At 41.6% G+C, this 19,790-nt stretch overlaps 1 protein-coding gene across 4 annotated transcripts in view; it reads left to right on the forward strand.

The window, feature by feature from the left end:
* The window catches only part of tmem108 (transmembrane protein 108), a 61,781-nt gene that overhangs the window by 16,445 nt on the left and 25,546 nt on the right, over positions 1–19,790 (forward strand). For 3 of the 4 annotated variants that reach the window (XM_063483402.1, XM_063483401.1, XM_063483399.1), the window contains exon 2: positions 18,569–18,652. In XM_063483402.1, coding sequence (XP_063339472.1) covers positions 18,613–18,652 — 40 coding nt within the window. In that variant the 5' untranslated portion in view covers positions 18,569–18,612. Of the gene's footprint in view, positions 1–920; positions 1,111–18,568; positions 18,653–19,790 lie in introns of those variants that run through there. The other variant, XM_063483400.1, reaches the window with a different exon arrangement.

Consider the following 19,790-nt stretch of genomic DNA (forward strand, 5'->3'; position numbering starts at 1 on the left):
TTTGTTAGTGAAAATAGTCATTTATAGCTCATTTGGAAGAAAGACTGATGAATGGATTGCCCCTCATTGTGTACAGATTTCAGTGAAACCTGTACACGATGATCACCTAATGGGCCTTCACTCAAATTGCAAGGTCAGGATCATGTTTGTCATTTTGTGGGCAGAAATCTGCAAACTGTGATGGATCGTGGATCTGCACTTTTCCCATGACTGGAGAGAGAGAAAACACCTGCTTGATACTTTGTCAGTTTCTGCCACTTCTAATTTGTCGTTTGCTGCTTTCCTGATTACAGTGCCCGCTTCATCGGGCGCTTTCTGCTCAGTGATATTGATCCAAATGTTGTGTCAAACATGTTCCCCTCTGACACCTCCTGCACTGCAACCGGACTCCCACTAGACCAGCATCAGCAGGATCTCACTTTAAAATGTCAACCCTGTCAGGCCTCCAAGCCATCATATCATCTGTCATCTCTGAGTGAACATCAGCCCCAGAGCTGCAGGAGATGTTGATTCAAGTCATTACAGCTGCTCTGCTCGCTCCTGTAGTGGCTGGAAGGGAGAGGTCACCCCTGTGAGGACTCTAGGGTGCTCTCAGGGTGAGCCCTTCACGGGCATGTTTGGGTGTTGTGTGCTGCAGTACGCACAGTTTTAGTATTTAATTGCCTTATTAGAGCTTTAGTCTGTTTGGTGAACTGAGCAACCGGGGTGCTCATCCATAAGTAAATTCTCCCGCTTCAGGCCAATTGTCCTGGTCGTGTTGTTGTAGAGCGCATCTGCCTTCGCCTGTCACTCTGAATAACAATAGGTCTAATTGATGCAGTGTCTGTGTGTGTATCAGCATACAGCGAGCCAGACACACTCTACACTAGAAGCTCTTGGAGTTAATCCGTCTCACTAATGGTGGTGGGTGAGGGGGAAGGAGGAGGAGGAGAGAGGAGAACAATGCGACATCTTTCCCTCCGTCTCTCTTGCTGTTTGGGCTCCGGACACGTGGTCATCACCCGGCGGGAAATCTCGGGACCTTGGATGTTCCGTACGGATGTTGCTCCTCTTGTTCGCTCGTCCCAGCTGGCTCTCAGCAATCTCTGCTGCACCACTCAAGGAAACGAGGTACAATACACACCCCAACCCCCCTCCATGCCTCCAAAAAACATCCCTACTGCTTTTCGTTCCTGCCATTGTCATGATACAAGAGGCTGCGTCAAGAGGTAAAATCAGGAATGTGTGTACAGAGCGTGGAAAGTCCTGGAGATTCTGAGGTGTATGCTCTGCTGTTTCTCCTGAAACTGTGTTTGGGGCCCATTAACTGAGACAGGAAGCATTGAGACAGAGTGGAAACAATATGAATTTCCTGCTTTGCGATGCAAATTCTTGGGTACAACACGGACTTGCTGTATCTACTTCACGGACATTCCTAAATGCGCCAAAGGGCCCCGTTTCCTGCTATTCTCCAGACGTAGCTGCTGTGTGGTTCATAGATACTCAGTGTTGGATTATCAGATGATACGTCCACAGGAAAGTGTCACATTTTTACTCACTTACATCTTTAAATTCCAGATTACTGAATAGTACTAGATGAAGAGGATTTCCGAGGTTAGTTATTTCCTTCGGTGGTGACATCACTTTCCTGACTTGCATTCAAGTATCAGTTATGTGGGTTGCAACCCTTAAAAATTCAGCAGTTCTCCATCTGTTAAGCAGCACTGATACCTACATTTATCTTTTGTTTTTTGTCCTCGACCCCCCAGGATGCTGAAATAAGCACAGTGTCCCACCCCGCTACATCTTATGTTTATTTGAAGGGATTAAGCATGTTTATGGTATTATTCCCTCTGTGATGGTAGCTACCCCGAGCCTTTTGTTCTGCGTTAAGTAAAAACTAGAAGAGTAGGAAGTGGCTCATACCCTGAAGGCACAACCCTTGGTTAGTCATCTTGCACCGCTGCATTTTTAATCTGCAAGCCTCAAGGCAAATAAAATAGCTTTCATGTTCATGCATGACACTTGGTTAGATGACACGAATCATTTGGACATAGTAACATCAAACCAAATTGTGTCCTTCTTATATATGAGAGCTGGCTTTTAATAACCAATGTTTTCTGCAGAGGTTGTGTGGACGCGAAGGCAGTTTTTGCTGACGCAGAGGTCGTCGTTTCTTCTGTGGAAAAAGTTTTAAGGCTAGTTTTAAGGCTACAAAGTGTCGTCTCCTCGGAAGCGGCGTCACATCAGGGATTTCTGGTGGGAAGCACTTTGACAAATGGTCCTGCTTAATGTCGCAGCAAGTTGTGCTGCAGTGCACAAAAAAGTGTTTCTGCTGTCGCAGGGCCAAACATTTGTATCAAAGCTTGTGCTCTTGCCTAAATGCTGATTTACCTGCTTAGTATAAAAGGCTAAGGTGCATTCAGGGAGGCCTTGCGGGAAGCGTGATGTCCACTGGGTAGCTGGAGGATAGATGGCGGCTGACAGCACCCTCGGTGTTGCAGCACTACTGCTGTGTCATGCTATTTTGCTCTGTTGTTGGCTTGTCTGTTTGTCTCAATTTTAAATCTCTGGAGAAGTGTCTGCTGTTATTCAATATGTGGAGCTAAAAATACCTTCTGCCTTAACAATCAGAGCAGAAAACAGATGTTACAGTAAGATGTGATTGGATGTTTTGTCCCACGGAGACTGCTAACCGTTTGTCTGACAAGTGCAAAAAGTATCTTTATACATCAAAAACAGGCTTTAAAGTCACACCTTGAAAGTTCATAGTTCATTTGTAGACTTCTCTTACTTTGTAAAGTCTTCATTAGTTTGCATTTTTCATCCTCTTTGCCAGTCATTTTACTCTTTCCTGTTGTTAATGTGATACAAATTTAGCATCATACTCAAATTAAAATCTCAAACACGCATAAGGAGACCGATCAAAACACGACAGAATAAAAAAAGATAGTATGTCATGGTTTAACATAGTTGTAAATACTACCATGCTCTACAGAAAATGTAAAAAATTGTATTAGTATATTAATATCACCAGAATGTTATCGATAACAATACAGAAAGTGTTATGTAAACAACATAATAAGTAAAAGTTTAAGCCACCAAAAGCCACAAAATCCCCCAAAATGAGAAAAATGACTAATTTTTTAATGTAATATAGGAAATACGGTAAGACACAAGAAATGACTGGACTCAGGTCTTTAGTTTCTAGTCTTAAACCTTTAGAGTTCATGAATCTAATACACACACTGGACATATTGTTAGGCACACCATGTTTGCAAAAATACTGAAATATTTTGTGGCATTTCACACTATCCCAAACCAATGACAAAATATTCCACGAATCAGTGTTTTCAGACACTGCAATAATGGCATTTTCCTCAAGAGAACTGCGCTCTCTGGGTATGTTCCCTTTTTCAGATCGTTCTCTGTAAACCCTGGAGATGGCTGTGTGTGGGAAATCCCAGTAGATCAGCAGTTTATGAAATACTCAGACCAGCCCATCTGGCGCCAACAACGACGCCACATTCAAAATCACTTAAATCACCTTTTTTTTCCCATTTCTGATGCTCAGTTTGAGCTTCAACAGGTCGTCTCGACCATGTCTACATAGAACTCCATGCACTGAGATGCTGCCATGTGATTGGCTCATTAGATATTTGTCTAAAGGAGCAGTTAAACAGGTGTACCTTTTTAACAAACCTCTTTTGCCTGCTCTTTTGGAACATAAGATTCATGTTCAGTTGAATCGAAATGCCTTGCCACTGGGGATCTTTCATCTCTATGCCTTGTGTTACTTTTATGTTCAAAGATTCTGATGTTTAAATCTCATTTTCCCTACATGTATTCACCTAAAAGGACATATCGGGCTTTACAAAAGATTCTGCTTTCAATTTTCAACTTCTTTCCAGTGTGGGGATTTTGTCCCTTTCTTCCTTTCATGTGCTGAATTTATTTCAAAAGTTAAGGCAAATGTGCAGGATCGTATTCAGAAAGACCGGCTCTTTTCTCGAACAGCCCTAATGTGGATTTTAAAAAGGTGAATATATGTCCATACAAAAATTCTCTCTTGTATGGTTTGAATAAATTCAAAAGATTGTTTCGGTAAAAAGGTCTAACATTGGGGAAAAAATACTTTATTCTGCCTCCAGCTGAGTCACTCTGTGTCCACCGACGGGTACCTTTTAAACTATGCGAGCTTGCCCTGAAGGGCAGTTTGGCCACCAGCTGGTCTGCCATCACCTTCCCTGACAGACAGTGAAGTGTGACAGGTGTTCGACCTGCTGCAGATGAGCTGTCAGATGGAGGACAACCACGTCTCTGGCATTACAGGAAATCTGATGTAGTGCTAAGCTCCACAGTCACACATACAACCTTGTGCACTCTGACGGATTAGCACTGCCAATCAAAAGTTTTGCACCGCTTTGTCTTAGATAAGAAAAGTGAATAGTTCCAAGTAAAACTTAAAGGGTCAAAAATGCAAAATGCTTTTAAATAATAAAGCTGTGACAGGAATGCTGGCTGCTTTATTTCCAGGAGTTAGACCACACCGATCTTCAAATTCACTCATCATTTGGATCTGACACTACAGCCCACGTCAGTTTCTTTTGAACCGCAGGAACTGCATTACTGTAACTAACAGTGATCCTAATAAACTAAAGTGAATACATCTGTAACCTTTAATTATTGTATCATGCACTGCTATGATGCTATTGTGGTGATAAAATCTTTCCATAGACAGACACACATATACCAGCGAAAGTGCTTTAAGCTGCCTTTGTGTTAGATCTCAGTGGAGGACCCACCAGGACCCCATCTTCCCAGGATGACACACACAGACGAACTCACCTGGTGACAACAATGCCAGCCTTGCTGTTTTTGCCAGTAAAAATGCTTTCTGAGCTGAACGTACAAGAGGCATAGCCTCAAATTAAATTTCTATCCATTTACTGTCTAAGGAGCTTTCCCGGGGAATTCGGGGGACAGTACATGTGCTCAAGGGGAAAGCTAATGCTCTCTTGTACTGCTCTTGAGTCAGCCTTTTGTTATGCAAGCAAAGGACCCTGAATTTTCATCTGATTTAGTTTGTAAATCTCCTGTGGTTCTTCCTGTCTGCTTTTTTTTCCTCTTTAGAGCATTTGATACAACATAAGTTTTGACATTTACCTTTAATTTTTCAGCTGTAATAACACTTTGGCTTTTTTTCTTGTCATCTGACATTTGCAGGATAGCTGTTAATGCAGAATACCTTTGGGTACACATTATATGCCAATCTTCAACATGTCTTACAAAGTAAAAACGGTATTAAAATGTTTTTTTAAAGATGCATTAATGTTTTAGATTATTCCGCTACATGTTCGGCTGTTAAGTATTCCACCAACTACCTGTTAAGTTGCCACTCAAGCTATGTTTTCTTTATCACATCTTTCAATTTCAACAGTTTAAACTAAAAATTACTCCGACAGCAGTGAGAGGAAACCAAAGTGTAAACTGCTCCTCTGAGATCTGAGTGTTAATTCTCAATGGGTTTCCATTTCACATTAATGCCAATTTGATCTACTTTTAATGTTAAAAACTTTCATTTGTACAATTTTAAATGCCATAGTTGAAAATTTCAACTTTTATTTCTTCTCAGCTGAAAAGCCCTGGTTTATTTTCCTGCTGCTACAAAACAATCCAACAGTATATATATATATATATATGTAAACTCAGTTTGTGCACAGGAGAGCACACAGAGCATAAATAAATAAAAATAAAAGTTGTCTCTTCATGTAGATGTTGGATGGAAGTCTTTAAATTATTCCTCATCATTTAAAAAAATAATAAATCCAATTTTCCAGCTTCCAGAGTCGGCTTTAAAACGCCCTCTTTGCTTCAAGGGACTTAGAACAGGAAGCCCAAGTTTGAAGTAAAGATGAGAGAAGGGAAAGAGCAAGATACTTATTTGGATGAAAGCATGACATGACATTAAAGAAGTGGGAAGCAGAAAGAGATGGGAGATGAATGAGGAGAGTGCTTGCAGCTCAGGGTTTATTTTCCCTGATCTTTTACATTTAGGCATGTGTTGAAACTGCTGTTGGAGATCGCTTTACAGACGCGTAACCGCCTCTGACGTCTCCCAGCTTCAAGCACTCAGATGGCTGAAGATGTGTGCCAGAGGACACACAGGTAGGAATGCTATCGCCAGCAAATGGCTTGTCTCAGCTGCCGGGGAGGTAAATTTAAAAAAGCTCAAGTCAAAATCTAAATAATTGTTTTTCTCCATAATTCTTTAGGATTTAGAGAAATGAAAAGTCTTTGGTTGATTAGCTCTCCCTGCTTATTTTCCAGGTATAAATTTAGACAGTCATTACGAGAAGGATTATGTGCTTGTTATCCGTTACTGTGGCCTCACCGAGTGACACAGGTCCAATAATCAATGTGACAGGGCAGGAGAGACAGATTTTACATATCAGTCTGTCTGCTGACCCGACACGTACAGCCACGCTGTGAGATGTAACGGCCTAGAGAGCTGGCTCTGAGACAGAAGGCAAAAACGAGTCTTTGATCAAATGTTTTTCCTCGGGTGTTTTAGATATGAAAGAGAAAAAGGGCAAAGAGTAGCGTTTTAACTCAGTAAGGCAGCCCAGCTCTATATGCAGGTGGTTATTCGCTTATTCTCAAAGCAGCCAATCAGACACCTTGTTATTTTTTTTATACTAGTCAACCTGACATCTGACCTGTCCCATTTTGTCCTTTCTTATTGTTGAAAAAACCAGTAAGCAGCCCTTTTTACTTCATTAGCGCAGAACCTCAAAGGAAAGCATGTAGACGGAAAAAGAAATGTGTTGCAAAGCTTTAAAATTTACTTGAAATCCATCTTTAAGAGTTTATTTAGATGTCTTTCATGTCCTTTTTCATGAATATCAGTCGGATCATTCACATAATCTCGCGTGTGATTAAATATCTACATGCAAGGAGGTGTGTCATTATTTCCTGTGGGGACTTTCTTCATGCATTTCTGTGAGTGTCTGGATTTTGGTCAGACTGAAGCCTCAAACCCCGGATGACTCCGGAAAGTGTCATTATGCATTCAGTAAGTGTGGTGAATTTAACTGTCATCCTAAGCCCTTTGCACCTTTTTTTTTTTTTTTTTGTGCAGCGATGTTACTTTTTGATTCTCTTACCGGTTGTGACAAGCGTAGCGGGACATGACACGTTGTAGTTTCACGTTACTCTTCATCATCAGTGAGCCGCTCGCAGCAGCAATCAGTCAGTCACTCAGTCAGGGGATGGGGGAGTCTGTGGGTCACGTGAGGATGAAAAGAAGAAAGAGAGGAAGAAGAAACGAGCGACGGAGAGGAGGATATTTACGACTCAGACAGTGGCGAGGGTGAGCTGCATCCCAATGTCTGTTCTTTTACTGCCTGGCTCAATAACTCTCAGGAGAGTAGGTATATGCCTGCGCGGAGATTTGCAGGTATTGCAGGTGTCGAGGTCTCCAGGAGTGTGTGTGTCTGAGCACTATAAATAACAAAAAAGCCAAATATCACCCACTGGGGAGATTTTATAGTAGATCAAATCAGCTACTGTGCTATATGCATCATGTTTAGTACACTGAAGTTCTTCGTAATTGACCTTTTTTTTTTGCTGTTATGTTATAAACATCCCATTATCAACCACCCTTTGCACTCCAGAGGGTGTGGTTGATCAAATCAGGTTTTTGTCCCTTGACTCATTTGTATGTAAAGATGTAATATCCAAAAACTTTGGGCACAGAAATGCTGGGGCATCTCTAATAAAGTGTTTCCTCTGCACTGAAGTCTGTCAGGTCTGACTTAATCAAATCCCTCCACTGACAGCGCTCTCAATCATTCCAAGTGCCTTTCAGTCTGCAGTGTCCTTTTTCCAGTGACATAACAAGTCTGTCACAGCTTCTTCCCTGGGGCTCTGTTACCTATCTCACTCTTTGTACCAAGCCCGACCTTAGGTGTGTGTTACACTGTGTGCCGGAGTATGTCAGGCGGGTCTAGCCTTCCCTTAGTTCCCAGCGTGATGCCGTACTGCCTGGGCTGACACCTTCTCTTACAGAATACAGATTATTTAGCTCTACGTGAGTTTTCACTTATTTGAGACGTGAGCTCAGGTTGGATTTATGTGAACAAAATGAGAACTTGAGCTGTTCTGTAGACTTGACTGCTTTGAGATTTAAACTTAATTGAGAAAGAATTTGGAAATATTTTATTTATTGATTTTTAAATAAATGAACAAGACGTGCCAGACACATCATTGAAGATGATGCGACTGGCAGTGTTGACGCTGAGATAACATCACATAAATATAAAATATACAAACAAAATTCGACATCCTACTGGGTGAAGAGAAGAGTAAAGATCACTGGTTGTGAAAGGTAATGACTTGACTCAGGCGTGATTTAATATTTTTAAGACTTTTATACCAAAGGCTTGAATTTGACAATCGGCTACTTTCTTGGCAGCACGGTGGTGCAGTGGTTAGCACTGTTGCCTCACAGCAGCAAGGTCCTGCTAGTTGGTGTTAATAAATTGGCCACAAATGTGAAAGGTTGTCTGACTGGCAACCCATCCAGGGTGTTCCCTGCCTCCAGCACCCCTCTGACCATGAAATAAATGGATTGACAGATTTTCAACTCCAGATTGCCTTTAAGTGTGGAAAATGGGACTTGAGCAAAACTCAAAGTTAAACTTAAACCCTGACTTTGGCGAATCAGGAAGGAAAATGTTGGTTAGTTTGCTGACTTTGCCTATTGTGGGAATTTTCATGGCTTCCTGTGTAGCTTGGATATCCAAATAGCACAGATGAGACATTTGGTCAAAGGTGTCCTGATATGTGGCTGATTTCAGGTTATGAACACACAATAAAAAACAACCCAACTAATTCATCCTCAAATAAACTCGATCCCTCTATCCTCACAGGCTGTGTGCAAAGGGTCTACAAACAGATTCAGACATACTGATAACAAATACTGCATAGTCATGTACAGTAATCTGATTACAAAAGAATTGACCCACTTGAGTATTTAGTCCTGAAAGATCTAACTCGAGATGTTAGACAAGGACACAGTTTAAAAATGGAAGATTAGGATCTGAGAAGCAATTTGGAGAAATAATTACTTGAAGACTTGAGGCTTCAGGCAGCGTAAGTCCCAAAAACAAAGCAGTGGGACTGTATTGTTGCCGGGCTCATTTGACTTGTTTCCTCGAAGACCAGATTTGAGACTTTGACTTGAGCTGAGCCTAACTTATAAAGATTTACAAACTCATTCACCTTGAGTCATGTGAGCCTTGGCTTACTTGACACCTGAGGTTCTGCCTTGGTGAGATCTTGACTTGCACTCTGCTTATGGCTTCAACAACATAAAAAGGCTTTAGCATTCAATGCTAGATGTGCTTTCACAGAGCTGAAGCTTGGTTTGCGTCACCTCCAGGAGAGTAAAAACATCTTTGAGGAGCACAGGAAGCTGATACTGTGAAACATTCTGCTTATAAATGGACTCTGCGGCAGCTGTACAAATCGGCAGGAATTCTGGTTGGCTACCATTTATCTCTTTGTCTGTGTCTCACATGTGTTCACACACCCACAGATAGGGCTCTGGACACGATTCCTCTGATGAATTGCTTTAGTCATTGGTCCAGGCTGTGTGTGCGTGTGTGTTTGTCTGTGTGTGTGCTGAGTAATGAAGAGGCCGGTGATGTTGTTCTACTCCTCCTCAGTTGCCCCTGAGCACAGGTGCTCAGCTCTTTCTGAGTGGGAGTTCTTCAATTTTCAGTTCATTCATCCAGGCGAGAGCTGCAGCGCATTTATTCATTGCTGACGTGAAGCGAGCATGACGCTGACATTCTGTGTGTTTGGCACGCATGACAACGAGGCACAAGAGCAATAACATCTGTGATAACATACCGACAAAGACACGTTTGTGCTGTGCTGCTTTCTATAATAATGATCATTGACAGGCATGTCATCTTTAATGCTATACTGTCCTGGAATTTCAGCTCTGACATATACAGTATGTTAACTTGCAGATGGCTAAGACAAGGATACGAGCTGACAGCTTGCTCACTGAAAACATAAAATCAATGTGCACAATCACAATGCCACATGACATGCAGCGTTTCTGTTGTTGGGCTTTGTTTTTATTTTAGTTCGTAACTGTTCAAACTACTATCAAGAAATGTTGGGGCTTTACAGCTCTTTGTTTATAGCTTAATACTCTTTGGTGTCTGACATTATGATCTTGTCGTGGAGCAGATGGATGTCCAGTACCATTATATTTTATTAAAGAAAAGAAAAAACAGTAAAAGATCTTTTCTGCAATTTAAAAAATAAAGAGTAGTTTATCCAGCAGAGCTGCTCAGACTCTACCATTTGCTGTCTGACAGTGATGTAAAAACAAGCAGTATCTTCACAGTCTGATGGTAAATGTGAAATATACTGCTGAACAACTGGAGAAAACTTCCTCACATGGCCATAAAACTGCTTGTCAGCCAGCTGTCCAGTTACCTTTGAGCATCTAATAATGGGGAACTATGTATACAGATAGCTGTACTTGGGGACCTACAGTCAGGTCCATAAATATTGGGACATCGACACAATTCTAACATTTTTGGCTCTATACACAACCACAATGGATTCCAAATGAAACGAACAAGACATGCTTTAACTGCAGACTGTCAGCTTTTATTTGAGGGTATTTACATCCAAATCAGGTGAACAGTATAGGAATTATGACAGTTTGTATATGTGCCTCCCACTTCTTAAGGGACCAAAAGTAATGGGACAATTGGCTTCTCAGCTGTTCCATGGCCAGGTGTGTATTATTCCCTCATTACCCCAATTACAATGAACAAATAAAAGGTCCAGAGTTCATTTCAAGTGTGCTGTTTGCTTTTTGAACCTGTTGCTGTCAACTGCCAGGGTGAGATCCAAAGAGCTGTCACTACCAGTGAAGCAAGCCATCATTAGGCTGAAAAAACAAAACAAACCCATCAGAGAGATTGCAAAAACATCAGGCGTGGCCAAAACAACTGTTTAGAACATTCCCAAAAAGAAGGAACGCACTGGTGAGCTCAGCAACACCAAAAGACTAGGAAGACCACGGGACACAACTGTGGTGGATGACCAAAGAATCCTTTCCCTGGTGAAGAAAACACCCTTCACAACAGTTGGCTAGATCAAGAACACTCTCTAGGAGGTAGGTGTATGTGCGTCAGAGTCAACAATCAAGAGAAGACTCCACCAGTGTGAATACAGAGGGTTCACCACAAGATGTAAACCTTTGGTGAGCCCCAAAAACAGGCAGGCCAGATTAGAGTTTGCCAAACGACATCTGAAAAAGCCGTCGCAGTTCTGGAACAACATCCTATGGACAGATGAGACCAACATCAACTTGTACCAGAGTGATGGGAAGAGAAGAGTATGGAGAAGGAAAGGAACTGCTCATGATCCTAAGCATACCACCTCATCAGTGAAGCATTGTAGTGGAAGTGTCATGGTGTGGGCATGTATGGCTGCCAGTGGAACTGGTTCTCTTGTATTTATTGATGATGTGACTGCTGACAAAAGCAGCACAATGAATTCTGAAGTGTTTCGGGCAATATTATCTGCTCACATTCAGACAAATGCTTCAAAACTCTGCAAGACTGTTGCAGTAGAGGCCTGGCAGAGCATCACCAGGGATGAAACCCGGCGTCTGGTGATGTCTATGTGTTCCAGACTTCAGGCTGTGATTGACTGTAAAGGATTTGCAACCAAGTATTAAAAAATGAATGTTTGATTTATGGTTCTTATTCTGTCCCATTACTTTTGGTCCCTCAAGAAGTGGGAGGCACATTTGCAAACTGTTGTAATTCCTACACCGTTCACCTGATTTGGATGTAAATACCCTCAAATAAAAGCTGACAGTCTGCAGTTAAAGCATGTCTTGTTCGTTTCATTTGGAATGCATTGTGGTGGTGTATAGAGCCAAAAATGTTAGAATTGTGTCGATGTCCCAATATTTATGGACCTGACTGTAACTGTGTTTGGTGATCCAAAAGATGCTTTTTCTGTAGGTCATAGCACCTGCGTGGCAAAACTGCATAGCGGATGCACCATTTGTGGTAATTTTCACAAAACGAGACGACCGACGACCAAACATGGCAACAACCATCAGAGCAAAACACCAGACCTATTTAAACTGATAAGGAAACAGGAAATGAGGACAGTGATCTAGATATCTAGAAGCAGGCTACTTTAGTTCTGTGCAGAAAATAGAATTTCTTTTTAAAAAATGCATACAGCTGATTTTTAAGTCCACAAAAGATTTTATAAAAACAAACAAAAAAAAAGCAAATAAATGAATAAATGTCAATGAGAGCTTCTCAAACAAAAAAGGGAAGAAACATCTTGTCTCTGGCTTTTTATCCTCAACATGATTCAGATAGTCCAAAAATGTTAGTCTGAGCACGATACATGCATGTTTCTTTTAAAGTTATAACCACGAGACTGGACAGGACGTGGAAGACAGTGTGTTGCTAGTTTACCATCAGGCTGACCGACACGCTGGGAGCCTAATGTTCTTTTAATGGCTGCTGTGTTACTTTATTGTAAGGAGGGCCTGGAGGGAAGTGAATGTGCTGATTGATAACCTGCACAATCTCCGCTAGCCTTCATGACACAGCACCAGCAGCTCATCCTGCCAGGTTCGTCATCCAGAGCCACGACTGGCAGCGCTCATGCACAGCACAGCACAGTGACTCGGCAGTCCGGCAGTGCATTCAGGGATCGAAGGATTAAAAAAGATACCTGGAAATCGGCTCCTTCTGCTGCTTGTATTCAATTTGGGCCTGTTGTTGCCTCCAATCAATACTTGTAATCATTCAGTTGTTGTGCGTATAAAGGCTGGATAATTACGTTTTCAAAGTCCCAGTGGTAAGCCAGTCTCTCGTGTTTTAGTCACTGCCACTGTTATTTTTTTTTAAACTTCTCACTGATGAGTAATAGTTTTATAACAGAACTTGTAATCGCTAATCAGCTTGCACAGTCAGGCTTGAACTCGTGCGAATGCTGGCACGTAGATGGTCATTTTGGTGCCAGTGTGGCATCATCACTTCCGGATTGAAAAGAGCACAAGAAAGAAAACAAAGAATTTATTTAATGCAAAACGAAACAGCATAATTGTTTCATTAGTATCTTTAGTGTTATTACCAGATTTAGCAGAGCAATCTGTTCCATTACTGTGTTACAGAAAAATGTAATTACAGTAACACTCAATAAGGCTTTACTCTCATCACTGCTCCTCAGGCGCAGCCACAGTCTCTGCTGGGGCAATGCAGGAAACACATGAATTCGGCTATCAGGAGCAGTTTGCTGATTTCCATCAAAGGGTAAAACAGCATCAAAGGGAAAAGGGACGCCCTCTGACTGGGCATGACCCCTGGGATGCCTTGGAAGGGCAGGGTGGAGGGGAAGTTGATTTTGCATGACTTAAGATGAAGCTAAACCCGCTGAGATCACACCAAGGAGGAGGTTTGACGCAATGAATTGTACACTGATGTAACCAGACTTTTACATTTTACAACAATGATGATATCTATCTATCTATCTATCTATCTATCTATCTATCTATCTATCTATCTATCTATCTATCTATCTATCTATCTATCTATCTATCTATCTATCTATCTATCTATCTATCTATCTATCTATCTATCTATCTATCTATCTATCTATCTATCTATCTATCTATCTATGAATGTCTTTTTAAGAGGTAGGATCATCTGATTAAGGTGGCAGTAGTGTTGCTGCTTCAGTTGCCAGTATTCCAGCTCTGTATTTTGGTGCTTGCACTTTTTCAATTACTCTCAAACCACAGCTTCCACATTTAGTGTTTGTATCTCTTTCCTGAGCAGAAGCTGTGTGAAAGCTCCCTGCAGTTCACAACAAAGATATAACCCAAACCGTGAGGGTGTAGCATCAAAACTGGAGGGACAAAAAAGGCATCAGTTAGAAGAGTTGTGATTGGAAGTCCTGTTATCAGTTGTCTGAGAGAACCCAACAGTGTGGTTCACACCATCATCATCGACTCCCACACTTCCCTCCCTCCCTCTCCTCCTCCTCATCCCTCCCTCCTCGTGTTGTGGAAAAGCTGCCAGGCTGCAGCCACTGTGGGCAAGCAGCCAGCCTGCTATCACAGCCCCTATACATAACCGCAGAATAGAGGGAAGTCCAAAATTAAAAGCATTGTTATCCCTGCGGCTGGTGGCCACAGTGCAACGGAGTGACAGGTTTATTTCATTGTGCCGTCTCGGGTGACCTTGGCTTTGGCCTCTAGTCTGTACCCCCTCCAGACACACTATTCAGACCTGGCCCTGTCAGCAGGGCTGCAAGCACAAAGCAGAGTCACAGAGACAAGCAGGTTGCTACTGGATTTCTCATTCTACCTGTGGTGAGTGAGAATTTCCAAATCTGACTCTTTTAACATTTTTCCCAATTGTGTTCGAGCCAAAAAATGTCCTTGTGAATGAATTTCAATATAATCTACCATTAGGGTTGCTATGGTGATGGCTGTGTGCATGTCAGTTGCCATGCAACTTTTTTCCCTCTTCAGAGGAAGCACATAGCTAGGTGGCTATGTGCAAAGATCCCAGTGTATATCAGTGAATTGTTTTTGTTGATTTGCTTTTTATTTGTTGAGAATTGGACAAAGATTGTATGTTTCCCCCAATTTCACCAGTTTAGGACACTGGGTTTTTAAACTGGGAATGGATGTTGCTTATCGGATACACATGGAGAGGCATTTTTCATAAACCGATGAAAACATGCTTCACATCAAGGTCCCTACTTGCAGTACTTACAAGGAGTTAGGAGCCTAAAGTGTGTTTTTAGCATAGACTGTAAATAAATGATGGAAGTGATTACGGCAACAATAAGCTCAGCGTTCTGGATGTCACTGTACACGGCACACCATAAACTAAGTTTTTATTAAGCTCATATGTGTCATGGCTGTGTGCAGGCAGGCAGGAAAAAGGACCCAAAATGTGGGACTCAAAACAAACAGCTTTATTGCCAGTTGCAGATTGAACAGGAGACTAACTATACTGGGAAGACATAAACTAACAGGCAAGCAAACAGGTTAACGGAACACACTGAAGGATGATGGTACAATGCAACGACGAGCAGGGGAAGACGCAGACACTAAATACAAGAGGAGATCAGGACTGAGAGGAAACAGCTGGGAGACACAGCTGACGCTGATTACACAGACGAGACAGGGAGAACACAAAACTGAACACACCGACCTTCAAAGTAAAACAGGAAGTACACGAAGAGGTAGACTGGAAAAGGAGAGAGAGAGATCATGAGGAGCACGAGGGAGAGAGGCAGACAGGCTGGAGAAAACAAGATGGCACAAGAACTCACATCACCATAAAAACAGATACACATAGAGGGCAGAGACACAAGGGGAAATGCAAAAAAACTAAACAACCTAGGAAACCATAGAATGAATAATAAAATAACAAAATACAAAAACACAAGAAAACTAAGAACGCTGGGTCAAAATGACCCAGGACCATGACAATATGTCAAGTGAGGATTAGGTTAATTTTCAGCCGTTTTGCAATCAGTGGAGTCACCACCTGTTAGAAAAAGTCCAGGCTTTAAGGCTCTTCTCCACTGTCTTCGCTTTTTAGACCCCAGAATGTACATCCATCCTTTATGTACAGTTTGTGGCTTTCAGTATTGCTTTAAGTAAAAATACAAAAATAAGGTACAGAGTTGGGTTTGGACTAGTCCAATGACATGACACAGCAGAAAGCGCTACTTGTAGCTATGTTCTCTGTGCCAAACCTTTCTGCATACCCACATTAAAAATCTAATCTATGATGTGCCTACAGTTGTTGCAAGCCATTTTGCAACCCACCTCCATCCCAGCTATTTCTTTCATGCAGAGACTCACTGACCAAAATCATGGCTGTTGTCACTGATTGCTGCTCTAGTTTGCCCCATTATTTGGTTCTTGAATTAATTAAAGAGTGATTTAAACCAGACATGCTTTCTTAAGCATACTGTATTCTGCAAACAGATGTTTTTTTTGTTTTTTTGCTTGCATTTGTGACTTACAGCCACCCTGCAATCCCTTCTAATCCCAGCTGCAAAGAAGTCTGAGGTAGTGATATTGAATCCAGGTTGGTGAACGAGTGTTAAGCATTGCAGCATCAAATCTGTCAACAGCTGCCAATGAACCTCTCATCCTGTCTGGGATTTTTGGCAGTGCCGTGACCCCGACTGTCACGCGCTATTATCTTTTACCTGCTGGTGTGCACAGAGCTGAACTATGAGCCAGCTCCACAACAGGAGGCCAGAAGAGCTGAATCGCATTTCAACGAAAACTTCCTCTCCCCTGTGATGACTAGTATACATGAAACACCACCTGGCACTATCTTGTCTCCTCCATCCGCCTACCCATAGCCTCACTACTTGTGCCTTGCAAGTTAAGGATCACCTATATGAGTCTGCACCGGTTTGGCAGCGCTGATGAAGCGTAATTACTGTAGAGAGGCTCAGCTGCTCTCTTTGCACCTTTCCATTGAGCTCATTAGGCCGGGAACGTGACGCTAACAAATTAAAGCACATGAGGGAGTAAAGCTATGGTGGTGAGATGCTGTCAGCATCCTCATGTTCATATGAAAGTGAAGATGGGTTTGGGACTATTGTAGCTAGTTCCATTTCTTCATACGTGTATATCTGAAAAACTCATTTTCTGCTGCTGCTGCTTCTACTACTGTATTCTTGCAGCCCATTACAACCAAGCTCATATCATTATAGTCAAAGCTGTGAGTTAAGAGCAGTGAAGCAGCGAGCGTCTCTGTTTTCATTTTCTAAACATTGCGAAAGAGAGCAAAATTGAGAGTCTATGTCATCTAATGATGTGTCACGATAGCCTGTTTAGTTGCTTATTTTATTATGTTCTTTTTCCCGTCGTTTTAGTCTTTGTTTGTCTTTTGTAACAGGGAAATAGAGCCGGGAGAATTACAGCTTTGCAGTTGTTTTCCTCGTTTGTAATTTGATAGAAGCTTGTCTCCATTATTTCGTGTTTATGACTTCCCCTTGTTAAATTTAACAAGTTACATTTTCCTGCCACGTTTTGTGTGTGGCAGTTGTACCTGCAGGAGCTACTCTTAATCCTCCAGTCTCTTAACAGTACTGGAGTACTAATGCTAAGTGTGTATGTTTTACAATATATATTTATTTTTTGATCCCACATATAGGCTCTATTTAAAACTTTAGCCATACTGCTCCAGCCATTGATTTCTCTTGTTTAGGATTGTTTCTGTAAATGTTGTGCCTGCTAATGTTTAGCTAACACTAGCAGGCTTGGTTAGCAAGCTGTGTCCATCTATACAGGTGCATCACATCTGCTAACTGACGCTAGTTAATACACTAATCAAATAAAACTGAAGCACAGACTTCTTAAACAGTCTGTTAGCAACAGTGACTGCAAGGTAAACCATGCTATTTGTCAGATAATTGCATTAAAAAGACTCAAAATGACACCAACAAACACAGTTAAGATATTACATCTGCTAGCTGTTTGCTAGCCTAGCAGACAGCTAGCAGCACCCGGCTGTCAATCAATATAAGCATCCTTCTAACAACACAGCTGTAATGCAATTTAAATATTTGAATGTCATATAATATATTACAAAAAACATCCATCTATGTATCTATTATTTTATGTATCTGTTGCTTCCTTACCTGTTACTTAACAGTCTTTTTAATAAATTATAAGTTGCATTCAGATTTATGGTCTCCACTAGTTTACAAGCATTAAAATGTTCTCCAGTGACAGCGATAAACTGGATGACTCAGATGTAATGGTTGTCTCTTTTCATTCCTCTGAGTGGGACTACATTTATGGGAAATAAAGTCTTCTGAAAGGATCAGCGCCCTGTGCTTTTGTTATCCGTCCCTCTTATCTCACACGTCTCCCACAGAAGCACAGGTTGCCCGCAACCAGAGCCCTAAACCTGGAGGGGGCATATCCACAAAAGGAGGCAAACATGAACACACGCACACTCCTCCGGGGGTGAATGGAGATATGTGTGTGTATATGGCCTTTTATTTAGCAGAAGGCCATCAGTGAGTCATTCTCCTAAAGAGCGCCCTTGGGTACTGGTCTCGCTGACACACACGCAGTGGCTGTCTCAGAACAAGGCTCACTGGTCAATGTTTAATGCCCCATAATTGGTTTTACTGACCAGCACAGCCTGCAGGATGCCAATGCTGATTTGAAGCCCGACCATTGAGGCTGACCACCACTGCAGTCCTACCTGGATTTGTGAAATATGTAATTCATTTGCTCTCACAGGTGTAACTGCTGGGTGGCAGTCATTACAAGGATTAAGCTGTCAAGGTTAAGCTGGACGATGTTGTCTGCGATCTCGTCCTTTTCCCTGTCTGTTCTGCTAAAAGCTATCCATACATAGTCATGGTTTATCACACTGGCGTTTAACGATCATTTAAATGCGAGTTGATATCCAAGCCCTGAGTTTTATCTCACCTTGCTTTCTTTTTGCTGTGTTTCTCTCAGAGAACCATGAGCACTGTGGAGGAGGAGCCGGATCACATGATACCATGAAGACAAGCCTACAGGTCCTGCGCTGCCAGCTGCTGAGTGAGTAAAGCCTGTGGGGGGTTAAAAGGGAGGCCCAGCAAGCCAGTCGACGTTTCACATGCAAAACAGAAAGATTGGTTGGTTTTGAAGAAAGCAACCATTTTTTAAATTGTTCTAAAACATTCCGGTTATTTATTTGCAGCTTTATCATGCTTGATTTATATGGAGCATTAACACAGAAACATAGAGGTGAAGATAAAATGAAAGCAAAAAATGGTTTGGAGTCAAGCATTAACCTAGAGGACTGAAAAATTAAACCATTTTAAAGCTGCACTTGCTTGAGTGGGCACTAGAGGCTCTCCCTATAGACTCCCAATGTTAACATTTTCAACTTTACAGCAGAAACGCACACTGAATTTTCACAAAAAGACTAATTTATTGAAAGTGTATCAAAGCTTTACAGCCTCTATTAAGTACAGATGGGTATAGCCACTAGCTCTCTGCTCAGTCACATCACCGCTCAAGTGACTGAATTTGACTTCTTCACTATATTTTTGCTGTTGGACCCTTTTGGAGCCTTTTTAATTAAAATAGCATTCAAAATATAATTTTGAATATTTATATCCTACCACCAAGTAGCATACAAAAATCAGAAATCACTCTCAGACTTCTCTGGTCTGCATGTCGAAGCATCCTTGAGCGAGATACTCAATCCTGAGTTGTTGGTTGGCAATTTATGCAAATGCTTGATATGTATATGTCTGTATATGTGTGAGTAGCTGAGTTTGGCTCATAGTCCAAAAGCACTTTGCATGCTCAGTAAGAGTGGAAAAGCATTATGCAAGAAGCAGTCCAGTCCACTAATTAACATGTATTCATTTCTGTGTAATGCCCCTATATAGTCTGGAGTCTGGTGTTAGCAGATAACTTCACCACCACTTCACCCTATCATCCAAATGTGGACTTGTGGACAATGTAGCAAATGCGAATTTACAAAATAAAAATCCTTAAAACTCGAATTCACTAACCAACAGTTAATGTCAAGGGGGCTACGTCCATCTTTGATATACAGTTTATATCTATGCTGCTATTCCCAAATTGGTTATATTGGAGTGTTTAGAGAAAATCTAAGTTTTCCAGATGTTAGCTGTTGTAATGTGGTAATTACCAGAATGCAGCTTTCTTTATCGCTTCCCAG

This window comes from Pelmatolapia mariae, linkage group LG9 (assembly GCF_036321145.2).
Source record: "Pelmatolapia mariae isolate MD_Pm_ZW linkage group LG9, Pm_UMD_F_2, whole genome shotgun sequence".
Lineage (NCBI taxonomy): Eukaryota > Metazoa > Chordata > Actinopteri > Cichliformes > Cichlidae > Pelmatolapia > Pelmatolapia mariae.